This window comes from Haemaphysalis longicornis, unplaced genomic scaffold, assembly GCF_048455015.1.
Source record: "Haemaphysalis longicornis isolate Haplotype H1 unplaced genomic scaffold, Haemaphysalis longicornis Haplotype H1 scaffold_8, whole genome shotgun sequence".
NCBI classification, from domain to species: Eukaryota; Metazoa; Arthropoda; class Arachnida; order Ixodida; family Ixodidae; genus Haemaphysalis; species Haemaphysalis longicornis.
The window spans coordinates 131,296,124-131,315,707 of record NW_027526445.1 but is presented as its reverse complement, the minus strand read 5'-3'; the positions used below and the strand labels follow the sequence as shown (position 1 = coordinate 131,315,707).

At 49.3% G+C, this 19,584-nt stretch overlaps 1 protein-coding gene across 1 annotated transcript; it reads left to right on the top strand.

The window, feature by feature from the left end:
- The first annotated feature begins 1,500 nt into the window (after positions 1-1,500).
- LOC144148483 (leukocyte elastase inhibitor-like) lies at positions 1,501-18,945 on the top strand. The gene is made up of 4 exons (XM_077680017.1): positions 1,501-1,719; positions 10,116-10,488; positions 14,560-14,955; positions 18,592-18,945. Exons 1-4 carry the CDS (start codon positions 1,502-1,504, stop codon positions 18,943-18,945), a joined length of 1,341 nt encoding a protein of 446 aa, XP_077536143.1. The 5' UTR covers position 1,501.
- Positions 18,946-19,584: the final 639 nt, after the last annotated feature.

The following is a 19,584-nucleotide window of genomic DNA, read 5'->3' as shown; positions in this document are numbered from 1 at the left end:
AGATTAATCAGACACCACGCAATCGAAAATTAAAATTTGTGATCAACTCGAGTGAGATAGTTTAAGTGGTACGGTATGTTGCAAAGAATAGGGAGCGCTTTACCACAAACGATTGTTTTTAGTAAGCTCTTGTAAAAGCGTCATTCGCTTGAAGCCCGTTTGCATTGCGTGATATATGGAGTGTCGGCTGTTGTTTTCAGGCAAGTACGCTTATTTCCTGAGCAGTTTATCTGCGAGGGTAGCGGCGCGCTTGTGTTTCTATTTCGCGCCATGAAAACATACAACTAGTTCAGTCTCAGTTTACAACAAGCCCGGGTGTGACTACCGCGACTCGGAAGCCTCGCGATCAAAGTCCCGAAAAGGCGATGCGCAACCATTTTTAATGTGAATTGAGGAAAAAAAAATGGCTGAGGATTACGATACTCCCCAACACTAAAGCGCGAACTCCAGTATTATCGGCAAGGGCGCAGAGGGGCTGCGTCTCAGGAAGTGATCGCGTCACCAGCGAACGCACGACGGCGTGCGCTACATATTCTGGCCTTATCTCACAGCGTGTCACCGCCGCCGAGCATGTCGCGAGCGTCCTCGGCGTACCGCTCTCCCCCTCACACTTTCGCCATACTTTCCTCCTCCGCTCTCTTGCTCGCTCCATCTCGTCAATCTTTGGTGGCCTCTTCATTCGCTCGGTTACAACGACGCCGACGGCGACGGACCACGTGAAACCACAGGAGCATTACCTTAAGAGCTGCGCTCTAAAAAGGCGGTGTTGGCGACCGTAACAGCGAAACGGCTCCTAGACTACGTGTCTTTGAAGCATTAAAAGCACGAGACGTGTTATAACACGTGCTTAAACTGTACAGTTGCGAAAGTTGCCCGTCCACGCCTGTACCCCGCGGAAAACTAATGAAACTGAATGACACTGCTAAGCGAGTGAACTGCCTTGTCCCGTCAATTGACAGGCAACGAAATCCACCATAATCGTCAACTCTCCCACTGCACGGCGGAAGGAGTGAGCAGCAGAGCAACGTGTAGGAGACAGACCGAAGCCATTCGAAAGCGGAAGGCGGAAGCGGATCGCCAAGCGAATCCCTTTGAGAAGGCGAGGAGAAATTTAAGCGTCTCGGGCGTGCAGTTGGACATAAATATTTTCGTGTTCAGAACCCTTAAGAAGTGCTTAGGTGCCACCGGACTTTGTCTACTTAAACATTCAGATGTCTTGGCATGCTCTGGATCGTGGTGCACATGCGCAGTTACACTATCGTGTCGACTGCGCCAGTGAAATCGCAGCAGTAAACCGGCTGTTCTAGGAAAAGAAATTGAGACTGACAAGTAGAAGCCAGAAATGTTTGGCGTGAGCCTGCTACATGGTGAGGTGAGGTGACTGTGAGAGGGAAAGAGGTTCCCAGCCTGCACCACATATGTATCGCAGGGAGAGAAAGGGAATGGGAGGGGGTAGAAATATGGGTTGAGGTAGTGGTACAAAGGTGGTTGGGGCAGGAACATGGTGAGCATTCATTGTCCGCAGCCAAATGCTGGGTATTGTCCCCTGCGTACAGTCTGCAGCTGGGCTCTGGTGTTGGCCGCCAGTGTCGCCGAGGGCAGGCAGCAGCAGGAACAGCAGCCAGTGTTCGCTTCTGCCGCCAGGGACGAGCTCTACAAGGGCGCCGCGTCACTAACGCTTCACGTTCTGGACCACTACGCTTCCCGACGCGAGATGCAGTGAGTGCGCGAAATTTCCTGCGTCAGTTATTGTATACAGACAACCGGAGTACTACCGAGGGTTGTTCATGCTGTTCACTTAGCGCCAGTATCACACTGGAAACACTGCCACAGTCGTGCCAAGTTTGTGTTTGTGCGCGTGTGCGTGTGCCTGTGTGTGCGTGCGTGCGCACGCGTGTAAAAAGGGATTTCTCGTAGATGCTCAAACACCGTTTTCGCACGTCGGCTTTCGGTTTGGGCGGACATCGTTTGACTTGGAAACGTTACTTCTGGATGGGTGTATATTTGTTAAACAATTCACCAATAACATTTAAATTTCTGGTGATATAATACATTTGTGTCCGTAAAATGGAAGAAAGTGATAAACAAAACTATAGCACCCGAAAGAAATACCGGTGGTGGTGGGGGGGGCAAAGGGTTGCCATAATTGGTGCGTTAGATAGGTCTCGGGACAAAACAGTTGGGCCACATACCCCTCGGGTCTAAGTCACGAGCTTGACGTTATAAGAACCCCGTCCCGCTAAAGAAACCAATGTCCTAGTGTTTGTCATTACGGCGTGCTCAACATCGTAGACGCAAATAGTTCAAAATATGCTGTAGACCGCAAGAATGAATTTTAAAGCGAGAAGAACCGCGGGAAAAAGAGCAGCAGGCTGCGGCTCTTTTAGTTGCAAAAAGAAACGAAAAATAAAATTGGCAGCGTACTTGCTCCATTCCCCGCAAGTTTTGTCAAATGAATGAACCAATCAAACCTTTACTTCGTGATGACTTGCTGGAATGGGTCCCCTCTGTTCACCGGACACCTAAGTTGCCCGTCGTGGCTACCTAAGCGGCGTCGTATACCAGTGGAATCTGAGTTGGGTCATTGTCGTGGCTTGTTGGCTTCCGTTTCGATGAGGTTCCAGGTGGTGCTTGATGAATGCAATGACGGTGGTTCGATCTTCCCGTGACGAAAGTCCTACGATGGCTTCTTCTTCTGCTCCTTTGTTGCAATTGCCGAAGAGGCGACGCCGGTCCAGCACTCCTGGCATTTTGAGCATCGTGGGAGTGGTCTTTGATAAGGGGCTGTTCTGGCTGGGGTTAGAAGGGCACCCGTTTGAGCCTGCCGCACTAACACCAGTTCTTCTTTGGTTATATGTGTGTGATGGTGTAGGGGAAGCTTCCGGGGTGTGTCGTAGATTTGTCACTGTGGTGGGTTTTCCTCTCGCTTTCCCTCACCCCTTCCGGTTCTCCCATGATAAATGCATTGGAGCTTTATTGAATTCAATTCAATTTTACCGCGTTTGTGGCGCTTGCGCGCCTCTATTCGATATCGATCTTACAGCGAAGCTGTTACCTCTGGCCCCAGTATGCATGCACCGCGTGCGTTCCCAGCACGGTGTGAGAATATATTTCCCACTGAGGTTATACCCGGGTTGTTTAAATGTCTGCGAACAGAAATAGTGGTAGGGAGAGACGGCCGGCGAGTAGGTTTTAGAAGGAAGTACGGAGCGTTACATAGGACGCACGCGAGATATAACTCTGCAGTAGCAAGAGTTAGCAGAACACCCAGTAGATTGCAGGTTAGGGAAGCGGAAGAAGGCAGCCTAGATTCACCACCGTCGCCAACTCTCCCAGTGACGCGGCAGCAGGAAAGAGCAGCGTCGCAACGCGTAGAAGACAGGTCTAAGCCACCCGAAAGCGCGTTTACGTGGATCTCTAAACAAAATGTCGCAAGATCACAAAGATCTTCGACAGCGGGAGGAGGGAGCGAGGCACCTCAAACATTAAACTTGACATTTACGAATTCACAACCCATAAGCATGCATTGCTTTAGTGTCGTCGGAGGTTTTGTCTCGTGAATGTGTGCAACAAACAGCTTCGCTGGGTAATCCGCCAGCATATGAATGATTCGGCCGCCCTCAAATTCTTTAGGTGCTGTTTTTTTTCAGCTGCAATCGTAACAAAACATATCCAACGCGTATCATTAATTTCAAGAACGCTGGCACTCGTGGTTATGTGAATGAATTCCGCCTTAAATATGTCAGGTTTCCACTGAATAATGTGGACATGTATGAGCCAGGGGAGAGTTGATTTGCAGCAAAGCAAACAGATGCCCGCGGTGTTACGAATCCGCGCGAGGTGCTTCGGCGTTGCTTTGTACGCGCGCGATGCGTCGGCTACGTCTTGCGCATTGCGGGGAAGTTCCGTGTGTGGCGGCGAAGCCACCTCATCAGGAGCAACGTGTTATAACAAGACTGGTGGTCGCGCGTCACTCAGGGCAGGTGAGTTCCAGCGGCAACAGCAGCCGTTGGGTGGAGCGGGACGAACTGGCTCCAGAGGCATGTTCGAAAAAAGCCTTCTGTAAACGGCGGCAGTGCGTAGGACACCCCCTTTCCCCTCCGGCTTCTGGGGAACAAGTCCCGGTACCTGTGGAAAGTGTTCTGTGTATTCGTACCTTTTGGTGTCGTGTGCATCCTGATGAACGCCCGTTGACGGCTGGTAATTCTGGTTATACAGTAGACTCTCGATAAACGGAAGTTCAAGGGACCAGAAAAATTAGTTCCATTTAACAGGAGTTTCTTTTACTGAGAGAGATGTTCTAAGATCCAAATTTATGTGCGTACACACTTCTAAGGGTATTTCATGGAACTCTAACCACTAGAAAGTGACTGTAGCTGATGGTTTTCAGAAAGCAAGAAAACTATAAGAAGCGTAGGCACAGCATTCACAAAGTTGATTTGGCAACAATGAGTCGCTGTGCACTAAAAAATGCGTCAATTATTTTTGTTTGAGTCTTTGCAACTGCATCTTCACGGAGGCTAGAGGCCTCAACTTCGCGAGTGCTTACGAGCCACCGAATTTAGAAGACGGCAACGTGGTAATGAAGGACGAATAGCACAAAGATGGCACGAACAAGGCGACATGGTGAGCCCTGTAGCCTCGGCGTCTAGAATCGAGACCGAACGACTGGAACGCATTCGTTGCGCTAACACGGCTAACCACTTACGAGACGAGGCTTACGAGGCCAACAAGGCTAAAAAAAGCATGGAGAAAGAGGAGGAGGAGGAAAAAAACTTTATTTGTCCCATCCGTTGAGTGCAATCACTCCGGACCAGTGAGGGGTGTCCTCAGTTCAGGACTCCCTGGCTGTAGCCGGCCTTCCGGGCCCTATTCACCAGCCGAAGCTGGGAGCAGGGGTCGGAGCTGGTCAGCGCCGCCGCCCACTGTGAAGGGGTAGGGTTGGGATTGGGAGGGAGGTCTGGGATGTTCGGGCATTCCCACACGATGTGGTATAGTGTTCCTGATGTGGGGCAGAAGATGCACTGAGGGGAGAATAGGGTGGGGAATATTTTGTGCCAGAGTGTGTTGTGGGGAAAGGTGTTAGTATGGAGCTGGCGAAGTATAACTCCTTCCTCTTTGGTCAGTTGCTTATGTGGGAGAGGAAACTGTTGGCGGGATAGTCGGTAGTGAGGGAGGATGTCGTTGTATGTTAACAGGGGTTGGGGCGTATAGTTAGTGGGGGTGGTTGGCATAGGTTTGTGGCTGTCCGCAATGGCCCGGTGTACTGCTTCTCGAGCCGCGGTATGCGCCGCTTCATTGCCGACTACGCCTGAATGACTTGGTGCCCAGATAATGCAGAGGTCAGGTAGGTGAGTTTTGGTTTTGAGAATATTGAGGGTTGCTGGGGAGAGAGTGCCTCGCAGGAAGTTGCGGCAAGCCTCTTGAGAATCGGTCAGTATCGTAACGTAGTCGCTCTGTGTTGTGGTGGCTGCCACGGCTATTGCTGCTTCCTCTGCAATGGCGGTGTCCGTGGTGAGGACAGTGGCTGTGGCTACGGTCCGAAGTGTATTATTTACAACTGAAATCGCATAGGCGTTTTTGGCGACGTAGGGAGAGGCATCTGTGTACAGCACCTCCTTTTTATTTTGAAACTGTGCCTGAAGATAGTTGGCGCGGCCCTTCATCTTCCAATGTGATCAGTAGGATGCATATTTCTAGGAATTGGGGTAACGCGGATGTGTTTCCGTATAGACAGTGGAACACGTATTCTGCATTTGGAGACCGGAGGCGGTGGATATCCAAGGCGCACTAGGGTCGCACGTCCAGCATTAGTGAGTTGGAGCCGTTGGAGTTGTGAAGTGCGTTGCGCCTCACAGAGCTCTTCCCAGGTGTTGTGTAAGCCCAGTTGCAACAGCTTGGCGTTCAATGTGCATGTAGGAAGTCCGAGGGCCGTCTTGTATGTTTGTCGGATAAGAATATTTAGCTTTCGCCGTTCGGCTGGCTTGAGGGACAGGTAAGGCGTACCGTACGTAACACGGCTGATAAGCACGGCTTGAATGAGTCGGATGAGGTCTGGTTCTTTCAGTCCGGTCCGTTTCTGCGTGATACGGCGAATTAATTGGGTTATCTGAGTCATGGTGCGTTGAAGTTGTAGGATTGTATGGGAGCCAGATCCGTCCTGTGGGATGGTATGTCCGAGTATGCGCAAGTGGGTAACAGTTGGAATGGGAAAGTTTTGAATATGGAGTTTAGGGTCTGGTACTTGGGAGATTCTTCTGTCCTTTGTGCGTTGTTGAAGGGTAAGGAGGGCCGATTTCTCTGGTGCGCATGTAAGACCGCGCTCCTGTAAGTACCTGCATGTGTAATAAACAGCTGTTTGAAGGGCTTCTTGCTGGTCTCCGATGGATCCTGTGGTAGTCCATAAAGTCAAGTCATCTGCGTACAAAGCATGCTTCAGGTCCGGTATGGCAGAGAGTTGCGCAGATAGATCTTTGATAGCGATGTTGAAAAGGAGTGGGGAAATGACAGACCCCTGTGGGGTACCACGTGGAATAGCGGTAAACTTAGGTGAGCGTAGGTGTCCAAGTCCCACTGTCGCCGTGCGCTCTGTTAGAAACGCCTTAACGTAGTTGTAGGTGTTCGAACCGGGGTTGGGGGTGGCGAGGCCGTGTAGGATGGCGTCGTGAGTGACGTTATCGAAGGCTCTTTTGATATCCAAAGCAAGAATGCAGTATTTGTGATTTTTAGGAATACGAAGGATGATATCTTCCTTTAGCTGAAGTAGAATATCTTGAGTGGACAGATGGGGTCTAAAGCAGTACATGGTATTTGGTAGTAATGCGTTGTCTTCTATATAGTCAGTCAAGCGAGTGTGAACAAAATGTTCCATGAGCTTACCGACGCAAGAGGTAAGAGAAATAGGACGTAGGTTTGAAAGGGAGACGGATTTCTGAGGTTTTGGAATAAGTGTGATGTCGGCATGGCGCCACTGTGGTGGGAGCGTGCCGCGGGTCCAGTGGTCATTGATGTATTGGAGGAAGAAAAAAAAAAAAAAACAAGTACGAAACAGCCGGAACCGTGAAAAGCTGATTCTCATGCATGTGGATTTCACAAGAAGTTCCATTTCTGGTTCCGTTTACACGGTGATGCGGAAATTTTAGTTCCGATTACCGAGAGTTTTTTTACGTTATCTGAATACAAAACCAACCAAATTCCAGGCAACTGTTCCGTTTAAGCGGCAATTCCGTTTAAGCGATTTCCGTTTAAGCGATTTCCGTTTATCGAGATTCTACTGTATATGCTCAACTTTCCGCGAGCCGACACCAGTGCGCATTCGGGCTCTGCTGAGAACTCTTCTCTGCTCGTTAGAGTGGCCACGTTCTAAGTAAGCCAGTGTGCTGCTATTTGTAAATTCGCTTTTCTATACTCGCCACGCATTAAACCATTCAAGTTCGACTTTGGTTCTTACAAGTGGGGAATACTACAAGTCGCTCGCCCACCACGCTACATCGACACACGGGGGGACGTACATGTATACCTTTGCTCATGTAACACCAGCCAGTTCTTGTGCCAGGAGAAACTGGTTGAATCAAGTGACCTACAGAGATACAGACGAAATTTTTTTTAGTTTAGGTACCCCAAAAAGCGTGTAGTCTTTAAAATTCCAAATGTGGTTTGCATTTAGAGGACTGCGTCCGCAAAGTTCGCCCGGAGTACATCGGCTTTTAACGCCATATTTCGCAGCTGACGAGAGCTGCGCGCGCAAGATAACGTGGAAAACTAAAGGGTCTTAGACAGACTTTTGCGAAGTATATATGTACGCACAAGTCAATTTCCGAAATTTGTAATGCGAAAGCTTTAAATGAGCGAAAAAAAAATTAGCAGTGACTTAGCTCGGCTAGTCCAGTCCTGTCCAATCCAATCCAGTCCAGTCCAGTCACTGCTCCTCGCGTATGCGCAGCATGGCTTTCCAGGAGCCACGCGAAACGGCTATCAAGCGGCTCCGGCGCAGCGTCGAACTTGGCTATTGCGCAATGGAGGCGCACAGCTGGTCACGCGCGGGCGCCAGTGCCTCTGCCGCGGCTATGACGTCCCTCCTCTGGACTGCGCTGACCGGCGAATGTGCACACCCAATTCTCTGCACACTCGTACTCCAATTGGATTGGATTTCCAATCCAACACAATTCAATTTAAACTAATCCAATCCAATCCAAATTCAACACAATTAAATCCAATCTAATCCAATCACGGCACTTCAGATTGATTGATTGATTGTAGGGTTTAACGCGCCGACGCAACGCAGGCGATGAGGCGCACCGTAGTGGAGGGCTCCGGATTAATTTTGACCACCTGGGGATCTTTAACGTGCGCCGTAATCTCGTACAGTCGGGCGTTTTTGCTTTTGGCCTCACGGCACTTCAGGGTCCACGCGAAACTGGTCAACCTCGGCCAGTGTAGCATACACTACAAAAGTCGGCGTCGGAAGCCGGGAAACGGTTCCTTCGGAAGTGTTCCTTAGCACGAGGCGTTCCATAGCGCTCGCTGCCCGTGCCCGTACACAGCAGATGAAGGGAGCCGAAGGACGCAGCCAAAAGAGCGAGCAGATAACCAGCGAAATTCATCGTCGTCAGCTCTCCCATTACACGGCTGCAGGAACGAGCAGCCACGAACACTCGCATGTGTGTGCGTGTGTGTATGGGCGTGTGTGCGTGCGTGCGTGTGTGTGTGTGTGTGCGTGTGCGTGTGTGTGCGTGCGCGTGCGTGTGTGTATGTGCGTGTGTGCGTGCGTGCGTGTGCGTGTGTGTGTGTGTGTGTGTGTGTGTGTGTGTGTGTGTGTGTTTGCGGTAGATTGGTGGGCGTGAACGAAAGCTCCATTGACAAAACGCCACGGCCCAGGAAGTCCGTGAAAGTAAATTCTTCTTCACTGCTTTATAGTCTGTGTGTCACGCTGGTACCATTGTTAGGCAATGTTATCGTAACTAGTCCTGACCAGATTTTCTAATATGCATCAATAGATAATTTGCCGTTTGGATTAGGATAAGCTGGTTTTAGATAATTTCCTCGTGACCTCGCACGTTGCGAGGTAATGGTCGAGGTGGTCGGCTGGTAGTACACACCTGCAGGTAATATTATCGGTAATATCGAATTTCTTGAAATGAAATAGAAAACTACAATGGCCTGATATCGCTTACGTTGTGTAGTAATTGGAAGGAAAATTTGGTGGTAATGTTCTCACGTTTTTTTAACCAGCCATAAACTGCGGTTTCCCTGCCCTGTTCATTCCATATTTGGTTCAATCGCTACACGAGTTATTATAGGTGAAAGCTCTAAGTGCGAAATTGTCCGAAAAGCCGTCATTACAGTAGCAGAAGTTGTTGCACGGTACAATAAATGGCCGCCGCTTAAAAGAGTGAACACAGAAGAACATTTGAGGTGGTGTGGGAATCGCAACCCGCGTAGTAGTAGCCGAGTGCGTTACCCCGGGCTGCCCCGCACGTTGCCAGCGTAAAAGGTAGCGTAGTGCATGCCGCGTTAAGGTGAACTTGACGGCCAGAGTTTCGGCTCTCGGGGATCTTCTTGATTTCCTTCGGGGGTCCCAACGAGTCGGAGAAGAAACACCGTGAAGTTTCTCCCTCGCACAGAAAGTGGGCTCCTTTTTTGTACATTCTGTTAACCTCTCCCGTGCGTATGGAATATAGCCTGCAGTTCAAGTGCATTCAAAGGTTGATCTTGGCATACTGAAAGGCCTTCGTGTCCTGCTGTTTTCCCCTGACGACCGCAACCGCTCCCCAGAAGGTGTCTCAGGTGGCGTCCGTGAAGATGATGTTGTCCTTGAAGTCAGGCCCCTGAGCGTTGGCGGCTCACTAGATGGTGTGGTCCTGTTTTGTAAAACAAATATTTTGACAATCCTTGGCCTAATTTCTTGCCTCTCCTTATCTTTCTCTTTACATTTCTTAATTTATGCTCTCTCCTATGTTTAGACGAGCTGCGAAAATTTTGGGGCAAAGGATGGAGTTAGCTAGCACTTGGCAGACGTGTCTGGAGATCTTTCGGAGAGGCCTTCGTCCTGTAGTCGACACAACCAGGCTGTTGAAGATGATGATGATGTTCTCACGAGACACCTCTCCATCCAGGGCTGAGGTGGATGGCCGGGAGCGCAACTCGCTGCTCTCCCCGCTGGCCCTGGCGCTGTCCTTCGCCACCATGCTGGAGGGCTCGGTGGCCAAGACCATCGACCGCGTGCTCGAGACCCTCCGCTGGGAGCTGCTCAGGGACTCGGACATCCGCTACGTGCTGGCTCACTCGCTGCTGCGCCTGTCGCACCTGCCCAACGAGAGCGTGCGCGTCGAGGCGGCCGCCTTCGTGCAGCGGGACTTCGACGTTGTCGAGGCCTACCGCGAGTCCCTATCCGCGTACTACGGCGCCGACGTGCTCCTCGTCAACTTTCTCGACCAGAGGGCGGCGCTCGTGGCCATCAACTCGTGGGTCTGCCGGGTTACATCGCGGGTAATTGGACTTGGTGATAAAACGATGCGTATCAACGTTCTGTATACATTATGCACGCGTAGCTCCGAGCGAAAATGTGTTCATTTGGACGAATAGGTTGTATTCACTGGCGTGGCGCGCATCGAGGCAACCATGTTTTCCGCCTTAGCAACGGAGACGCGCAGTCTCCGGCATGGCGGCGCACACATGAGGCCGTCCTACTGAGCTCTAAAGCATCACGTCGACGTTCAGTACTGTTTCGCACAGTGTCCTTCAGCCTACCTGATGCAAGACACGAGTGAAGTGATTGCAAGCTGCCGTGTTTCGGTATTGGCGGTGAGCGCGACCACGGGCGGCGCTGCGAAGCGCGTCTTCATGACGTCGGCTTAGGGATTCTCGCATTTGTCGTCTGCTTCACTAGGGCTCACTCTCCCTGCTGTTTCTTTGTGCTCAGTTGACTTTTCATATTTGGCCGCACCAGATTTTGCGTATGCGCAACTTTTTATTATAATAAAAGACTTAAAATCGCCTACACTAGCTCAAGGCGTGATTTACAGGATAGTTTTCGACACCGCTTCGGAAGAAAAATTGCCGGCGTGGCCCTATTCCTGCGAAGCCGGTCCTGTGCGGAGAGTCAGAGCTAGGCCTCCGCTTCTGTATTCAGAAATCTTTCGAACAAAGGGAATATCCCAAGTCTAAAAACCGAGAACAGCGAAAATGCAAGACCAAAACAAATTCCAGGCCTTCGGGGCTCTCGGCTTTGGCAGAAGGCACTACGATTCCCGGTAATCGTATGTAAGGCTAAAACAGTTTTTGCAACCTTGCTGAACGCTCGAAAGTATTGTATCACATCATGTTACGTTGTCATAGCACGAAAGTGTGCCGACATGCACTATGGGGCGCAAAAAATGTAGGTTGAGTTCCAAATAACCTACGGTGTGTATAGGCGCGTGCTGGTGCAAGCTTCTAACCAGTATGGAGGCTTATTGAGCAAAACGGGTAACGTGTACGGTAAAAATACAGTAACCATATGTTTCTTCAGACCTCTAGGTACATTTAGGTACATTTCCGACAGCCATGCCTTCCCAATATTTGGATATGCGTTATAGTAACTGTTCTGCTCGCATTCGTCGACGCGCAGCGAGGCGCCACGAACTCTGAACTCCGAGCCGGCCGGTGTCCCTCGGAGGGGGAAACGTGTGTTTTGTGTTTGTTCTTGTGCTTGTCTGTGCGCGCTTCTCCTTCCCTCTCCGAGCCGGGGACGGCCGGGAAAGGAATTCGGCCTGCGTCTCCCGCTGTCCTGCAACCCCGGCGAGGTGTTGAGTTGTGTTTCGAAGAACCGTGCCGCGCCTGGGTCCAGAGACGCCACGACCAGCAGTCTGCCGCTGCCAGCCCTCGAGACTGCACCACTTTTTTTACGGAGCTAACCAGAGGAAGGAACCTTTCTTTTTTCGACTTGTAACCTTTTCCTTTTTTTCATTTATCCTTAATTAATGTTTGCCTTTTAAGCCTTCCAATGTTTACCCGTCATCTTTGTGGATAGCGGACGCGTCGACCCCGTCGAACAGCGTTACCGCGAGGCCAGAATAGTAACACTGCACTCAAGAGTACGAGGAGGAGCGGGAGGAGTAGAAAACTTCAGCAGTAAAATCGAGCTGGTTAGTGGGCGGGTTCCTCAGTCCAGGTCAGAGAGTAAGTGTAATTTTCTTCATTTCGTGGAACATCATCCCGAGAAGGCCAGCATTTGTTCTTTACGCTTGAAGGTGTTGAAAAACAATAAATAGCTGTTTGGAGATATTCATCAGTTATGATTCTTCATAATACGGAAAACCGGCACGTACACTATTTCTTTCGTTTTTTAGAGAGTATAACAAGGCTGAAACACCGTAATCATGTCATAACTGTTCGGGTTGAGATTCAGTTCGTTAGTTACGATAGAAATTCGGGGCGGAAAAGTCGTCTTCGATTACTCTGGACAACGTCGTCTGCGCCGTTTCGCGGTGGCGTAGCACAAATCTTCGCATCGCATTGCATGTGAATAAACGCATGCTGCGAATATGCACCTTCTTGCATGCAGCCATACCGAAAGCCAATTTCCGAAGAAGTTAGTGTATGCCTTAGAGCCAGAAGAAAATATCCACATGAACTATGTGCGCCTCTCAAACATCCCCAAACCTCCTAATAAGACGTTTTTGGCGGTGCAGAAAAATTAACGTGTTGGGCATAGAAAAAACATTCACCTGATACAAGTCAACAACAACGAAAGAAATAGAAGACAACTGCTTTGTTTCCTGCTTTGCGATGCGCGTGTAGGGACGCGCTGTTTGGTGCGTAGCATTACACTGTTGAGTCTTCATAAGAGCATCCCGAAAATACTTTAGGGGAAAATACTTTAATTATGCAAAATGCCTACGCATTTTGCATACTTATCGAAGATCTTTGAGCCCTGAACCTCGCAAATAAGCTAGAAAGGACTGGTTACACACGAGTTACTGCACGATTATTTGAGCGATGCTCTGGAGAAAGTTGGTCTATCTCTCCTCGTGAGTTGCAAACTTGTGCGGTATACAGTTTGACGTTATTAAGAGGTGTCAGAAGCTGGAAAAATAACCGAATTACTGAAAATACGCTTTTTGATGCCCTAAAAGCTCAAAGCGGGTGATTTTTAGCTTAGGCTTTGCTGCTCCTCACAAGCGGACCACAGCGGTGCGAGTGTATCAGCGGCGCAAGTGTAGCAGACGACAGCGGCGCGAGTCCCTAAGCTGATGTCAGAACCAGGGGGCGCCACTCAAACATATCACCGCCAATCGGCCACAGATTGCTTAACACTCAGTGAACGCTTCCTCTTCGGCCGTTCGGCCACTCGGCGATAGATGTCGCTAGTCTCCCATCATCCAGTATCCCTACGATTTAAGGGTAGCACAGAAGGAGTTAACTTCAAGGCTTCCGAGGCGACGAAGAGGGGATTAGAATGCTGTCGGACGATAAGTAGAGAAGGGAATATTGCCTGGGACAGCTACCACCTGTAACAGAAAAAAGTATTTTGAGCTTGCCCTAAGTGCAGTGCTAGTGTTAAACGAAGAGTACGAAACATAGATATACTAGTTTCTTTGGTAGGATGGCACGTTATTACCCCGTCACAAAGAGGGTTACCACTATCAATCAATCAATCAATCAATCAATCAATCAATCAATCAATCAATCAATCAATCAATCAATCAATCAATCAATCAATCAATCAATCAATCAATCAATCAATCAATCAATCAAAAACAATGCACTCGGTGCAACACCGCTACACTACGGCCGTATCTAACCGGCAGGCGCGTGAACCTCACAAGTGCCGCTTTTCTCAACCGCGGCTACATTCTCCAGCGGGGATGCAGAGTTGTCTAGGACAAGTAGAGCATCACCCTACAATGTCACTGCGATTGTTTATATCTGTTGACTTCGACGCCACGGCCGAGAATCGGTTAGTAATGCCACCGAAGACGGACGTCGGGGCCTGTTTTTTTTTTTCCTGCGAGATGCGGGCGTCTGCGCAGACATGGTGGGCACTGTCATGCCGGTTTTCAGTGTTTCCAATTGGCAAGAAAACTACACTATATTCTTTTCTGTTTTTTATTCGTAAGGAACCACGAGCCCCTGGGCCCTGAGGGCATCTTCGCCATTTGGAAACCTTTAGTTCATTCACGCCGCTACTCTTTGTTCGAATAGAAACAATTTTTAAAGACTATCATAACTCCTGAGGCCTGAACTGAGGGTAGAACTACGACTCGGCCACAAGGGCATGTATATAACCTGTTTGGGTTATAACTGATGGCAAGAAGAACGTCTGGAAAGGTCCAGAGGCATCATGCAGCGAGCCCGGCAGCTTTCAGGTACGGGATTAAAGCTAATGAACCCGGGTTCCGCCCGCAGCTTCAGCTTCACTTGGTCTTCAGAGTTTCGCCGATGGGGATGCTATATAGCGATGCATGCATCTTCATAGTAGTGAACATCATGTCAGAATCCTTATCTTAAAGCTTACAAAATAAGGCAAGCAGGTATGGTCTCACTGCTTATGTAACGCGGCTAATCTTTCATGTCAAGGCAATCCTGCGGCTGCTTTTGGACAAGACGACAGAAGTGGATTCGAGAGCGAGGTTCTTGCCTGTCGCTGTCGTCACGCTCAACTTAACCTTCGACCAGCCCTTCCGGGACCCGACGGTGCAGCGGCCCTTCTACGCGTCTTCGACCGCATCGCAGTCCGTCGAGTCCATGCACACGGTGGGGACATTCGGCTACAAGGGGTTCGCGGAACACGGCTTCAGAGCGGCGGCCCTGCCTTTGCTCAGCGGAAACCTGAGCCTGGTTCTCTTGCTCCCTGACGAAGGCTCGACGCTGACGACTGTTCGCCAAGTGCTCATCAAGCATCCGGATCTGCTTATGGAGCTCCAGGAACAGATGACACCCACACCGATGGAAATTACGCTACCTAGGTTTAAGGTAGGGGAGCGTGATCGATACGAACCCTGGTATTCTGAAGCTCCAGGAGATCTTTGAAATAGATTTTCCCATGCATAAGTATTGCGGGATCCTCTCCTAATCTTGAAAACAGGCGCGGAAAGACGTTGGCGAGGAAACGTCAACGTCTTCCTGCGCCGGTTTTCAAGATGAATCAACACCAAATCGCCCAATTTTCCACCCTGTTATCCTCCCCTAAGCCGAGTGAGGGAGCAAATGGTGTGTGGGAGGGACTCAGAATACGGCCCAAAGGTGTCCGAACAATTGGGTACCGCCCTAAAAGAGCACCTTGAAGAATTCATTTCGATACTTGGGAGAGTGTTTTGGCACAGCTACATCATTGCAGGCAAACATATGCGAGAGGGACGAAATGCATTCGGTATAGTGCCGTGTAAAATATGATGCGACTTTGGAGATACACATCCCACAGTACAGACACCCGATACGATGTGCTGTGTCTTTCTTCATTTCCTATCACCTTTCATTTCATAGCGCCTTTTGAGCCTAATACTGTTTATGCTTTATATGGCAGGGTTAGAACACAAAATAGAAGACAGGAAATTAGGGGTCAGCCTAACGCATATGTTGCCAGGCGAAGTGGTACAACAGCGTATTCAGGGAACGCTATACGCAGACTACATTGTTCTTTTAGCTGATAAGCAGACCGTTATGCGACGCGTCATAAATATTAGCGGTCAGGAAGCCACCGACCTCGGGTTAAGTTTTAGCGCAGAAAAATCGGGAATATTGGTTTTCAATGACACTAGCACTGACGCCGTATCAATCCAGCATCTCGTTCGAATTACCCAGAGTCAAGGAATATAAATATTTGGGAGTGTGGATAAACGAAGGGGATAACTACTTAAGAACTAACGTGGAGCAACAAGGGTAAGGGAAAGCGAGACGCAGCTATAATGAAGCATAGAGCTCTGTGGGGGTATAACTGATTGATTGATTGATAGGCTTTAATGAGAAAAAGGCAAGAAGCCCTGGCGGGAAGAAGGGAATAAGGAGAGTGGGCTTACAGATTATTGAAAGGTGATACTAGTCAGTTCTCGTGTAGTGCTCTTGAGCTAAAAAAAAAAAAAACACATTGAAGGGCAGTACAGTGAATATGCACAAACTGGACAACAGTTAGGTAACAAATATGAAGTAGTGAGAGGAATGTGGAAATGAGTTACGGTTTCCGGTTTCACATTTGCGAATGCAGTACTCTGCTTAAAATCAGACGTTCTATCAGACCTTGAACTTGGACCAGAGAACGGTAGGCCGTTTGGCCTTAGAAGCGCACGGAAAAACAACTAACGAATCAGGGCAGGGAGATAGGGGCTGGCGTCGTTTGAAGTTCGAGAAGCGCAGAGTAAAATGTGTTTTGAGAGGAGGTTGAGAGCAATGGATCAACGTAGGGGCACAGCTGAAGTTTTTAGGTACCTATACATGAAAAGCGTGGACACGAAGTGGCTAAGGATGACTAGAAGGTTAACGATGAAATACGGAAAGAAGAGTGGAGAATACAATACAGACAAGGTAACCAAAAAAGAAGCAAGGCAAATAGAAAGGAATAAATCGAGAGAAAAAATGGGAGCTAATACTTCGCTAGACATGTACAGGGCTGAGAAATTCAACATCAGAAGGGAAAATTGCTACGATAATACCAAAGGCAGTGCTTTGCTTTTTAGGCTAGAACAGATTGCTTGAAAACTAAGAGCTTTGGGGGCAAATATTTACAAAATGATGAGGTATGCGTGGCCTCCGGAAAATAATCCGAAACCATGCGGCATATAGCACTAGAATGCGAGGGTATCTATCCAAATCTACAGGGAAATATTCGGCTTCCCTTAAATCCCTGCCCTGGGATTTAAGGGTAGCGCAGAGGGGGTTAACTTGAAGGCAGTCGATGCGACGATAAGAAGATTAGAATGCAGGTGGGCGAAAAGCAGAGAGGGGAATATTGTGTAGAAAGCTACCGCCTGTAACAGAAAAATAAGTATTTTGTGCGTATTAAGTTTTTTGTGCCGGCCGTAAGAGCAGCGCAAGTATTCAACAAAAAGTGTAAAACACAGGCATATATGCTTGTTTTTAGTTTTTTGAAAGATGACGCGCCATCACCCCGCTACAAAGATAATACGACTATCAATCATCATCATCATCATCATCATCATCATAATCGGCGGGAAAATTGAATAAAATTCAGCGAGCAGCCTCTACTGCGTGTGAGGAGGCAGGAGGGGAACGTTGTAACAGGTAGGCATGGGAGAGAGGAAAGGCAGTTGTGTGGCTTGGGGCTGCGGAGGAATGACGTCATTTAACGACATTTCGTGCGAAGCGAGCAGATACGCGGCCAAGTTTTATTGGTGATAAGTATTTCTTGGGCTACTGAAACCCAAATATTTTGGTTTGCTTGTCTCTCTGCATGTTTGTCCTTCGTTTCAGCTATACGGCCAAAAGTTAAACGATTTCTTAAACGAGAAGTTTGTATGCGCAGAACCTTTCCGTACCACTCAATCAGTATGCACACTTCATATTTTTTGACATTGTCCAGCAAGAAACCCGCCACGGTGGCTCAGTGGCTAAGGCGTTGCGCTGCTGAGCACGAGGTCGCGGGTTCGATTCCCGGCGGCGGCGGTCGCTTTTCTGATGGAGGCGAAAAGCAAAAAACGCCCGTGTGTACGAGATTTCGGCGCACGTTAAAGATCCCCAGGTGGTCAAAATTAATCCGGAGCCCTCCACTACGGCGCGCCTCATCGCTTGCGTTGCGTCGGCGCGTTAAACCCCATAATCAATCAATCCAGCTAGAAAAAAAAAACTATAGGCATATCTGAGGGAATACATCCACGCCTAGGTGGTATCAAGAGCGTTGTTTTAAAAACAAAGGCGTGGTTGCTTGCTATCTGTGGTAGCAAATAAAAGAAATACGCGTTGACAGCAATATTTTGGGCCAAAATATACAAAAAGGGCTATCGCCCGAGCCTAGACCTCCTGTCGGCATTCCAAGTCCAGGTCCAAGTCCAAGTACAAAAGGTTCCGGTAAATCGCGCGAGTAGTGGAACGCGGGAAAATTGAATTGACTTGAGCAAACCTCCATCGAGTTTATCGTGGTAGGAGCACAGGAGGTGGGTGGGAGAGAGAAGGGAGGCATTCACGTGGCAGAGGCGGCAGAAGACGCGACCAACTTTTAGATGCGAAGCATCTCATGCTCTGTGCTGTGTCCCTCCCTCCCTCGTTGTCCGCACTGTACTGCGCATGCGCGTCACTTCAGCTCCGTCATCGTTTGGGCTGACGTCAGCACAGTTCACTATTAAAAGAAATAGTCAGGCGGCGCCCGGTTTCGATCCCACGACTCCCTGGCCGCAACGGGAGGTACGTGGCGCTCTTCCCACTGCGCTACAAACCGGGACGGGAGCATGTGCTACGAACGCGCCTTATGTCCTTGACTCATTCAAACTACGTCAAGAAGCTACTGATACAACGAAGGCACGCGAAGCTGAACGTCAACGGAAACGACGAACTGAAAACTAACGGGAACTTCAGTCGACCCCATGGCTGCTTCGCATACTACTTAGGGTTCCCCTACTGGTAGATGGTGTAATCCCCCCCCCTCCCCCCTTGCGATTGCAGGTGACGGCCGTGTGCGGGCTCAAGTCGGCCCTGACGTCGCTGGGCCACGGCTACCTGTTCGATCGCCTGCACACCAACATGGGCGCGCTGAGCCGGCACGGACACGCCTACGCGTTCAACCTGCTGAACGCCGTGTCGCTGGACGTCGGCCCTGTGTCCTCCTCTTCCCGGGGGCCAGAACCAGAGCAGTCCGACGCAGCCCGCGCTGCGAGATATGCCGATCCCCTGACCACGTTTTACGCCAACAGGCCGTTCATTTACGTCGTGGCCGACAAGAGGGACAACATGCCCATTGTTGTGGGACAGTTTGCGAATCCCATGGGCAGCCCGACCCAAGCACAGGACGCGGCTTAGAGAGGCGGTACTCTGAACGGGGTATTTGCGTACAGGGTTGTACGAGCTTTTCAAGCATGAGAGCGTAAAAACAGGCGGGGAGATTTACTGTAATTTGCAGATTACAATTTAAAATGGCGTAACATCTTTGGATGAGAAGCAGTCACTTTAGCCGTCTCGTTTTATTTTTGCGATATTACTAACAGATTAGCTAACAAATCACACAAATATTTTGCCATTTGCAGTGAAACAATATTGAATAAAGGTTTGACGGATGTCAAAAATATACTCGAATGAATCAATTTCTCACATTGCACAGATATGGGCAACAGTGACTTATACAATAATGATTCCTGGTAAAAGACGACCATGTATTTATATTCTTTCCTTTCCGTTTAACGCTTTACACTTCCCAAGAAACCGAAACTCTTAAACGACAACGCACAGTGGTCTAATGCCCCAAAGCACAATCGTTTCATTTTGCACTGGATCTGTATATAGGCTACCTTGCAGATTTTGATGTCCATGTCCCTAAAGTCCCAGAGCCCCAAGAGAAAAAAAAAAAGGCTGCGGCTCAGCTAACCATGGATAAGCAAAACGAAAGCTTGACTCACCCTGGTGTTCTGAATCACTCCTCCACCAGAGCGCCCAGTGGAGGAA

Coding starts and splice junctions, on each gene's coding strand:
- LOC144148483 (XM_077680017.1), top strand. CDS start 1,502: ATGGTGAGCATTCATTGTCCGCAGCCAAATGCTGGGTATTGTCCCCTG. Junction 10,489..14,559: donor TCTGCCGGGTTACATCGCGG/GTAATTGGACTT, acceptor TTTCATGTCAAG/GCAATCCTGCGGCTGCTTTT. Junction 14,956..18,591: donor TTACGCTACCTAGGTTTAAG/GTAGGGGAGCGT, acceptor TTGCGATTGCAG/GTGACGGCCGTGTGCGGGCT.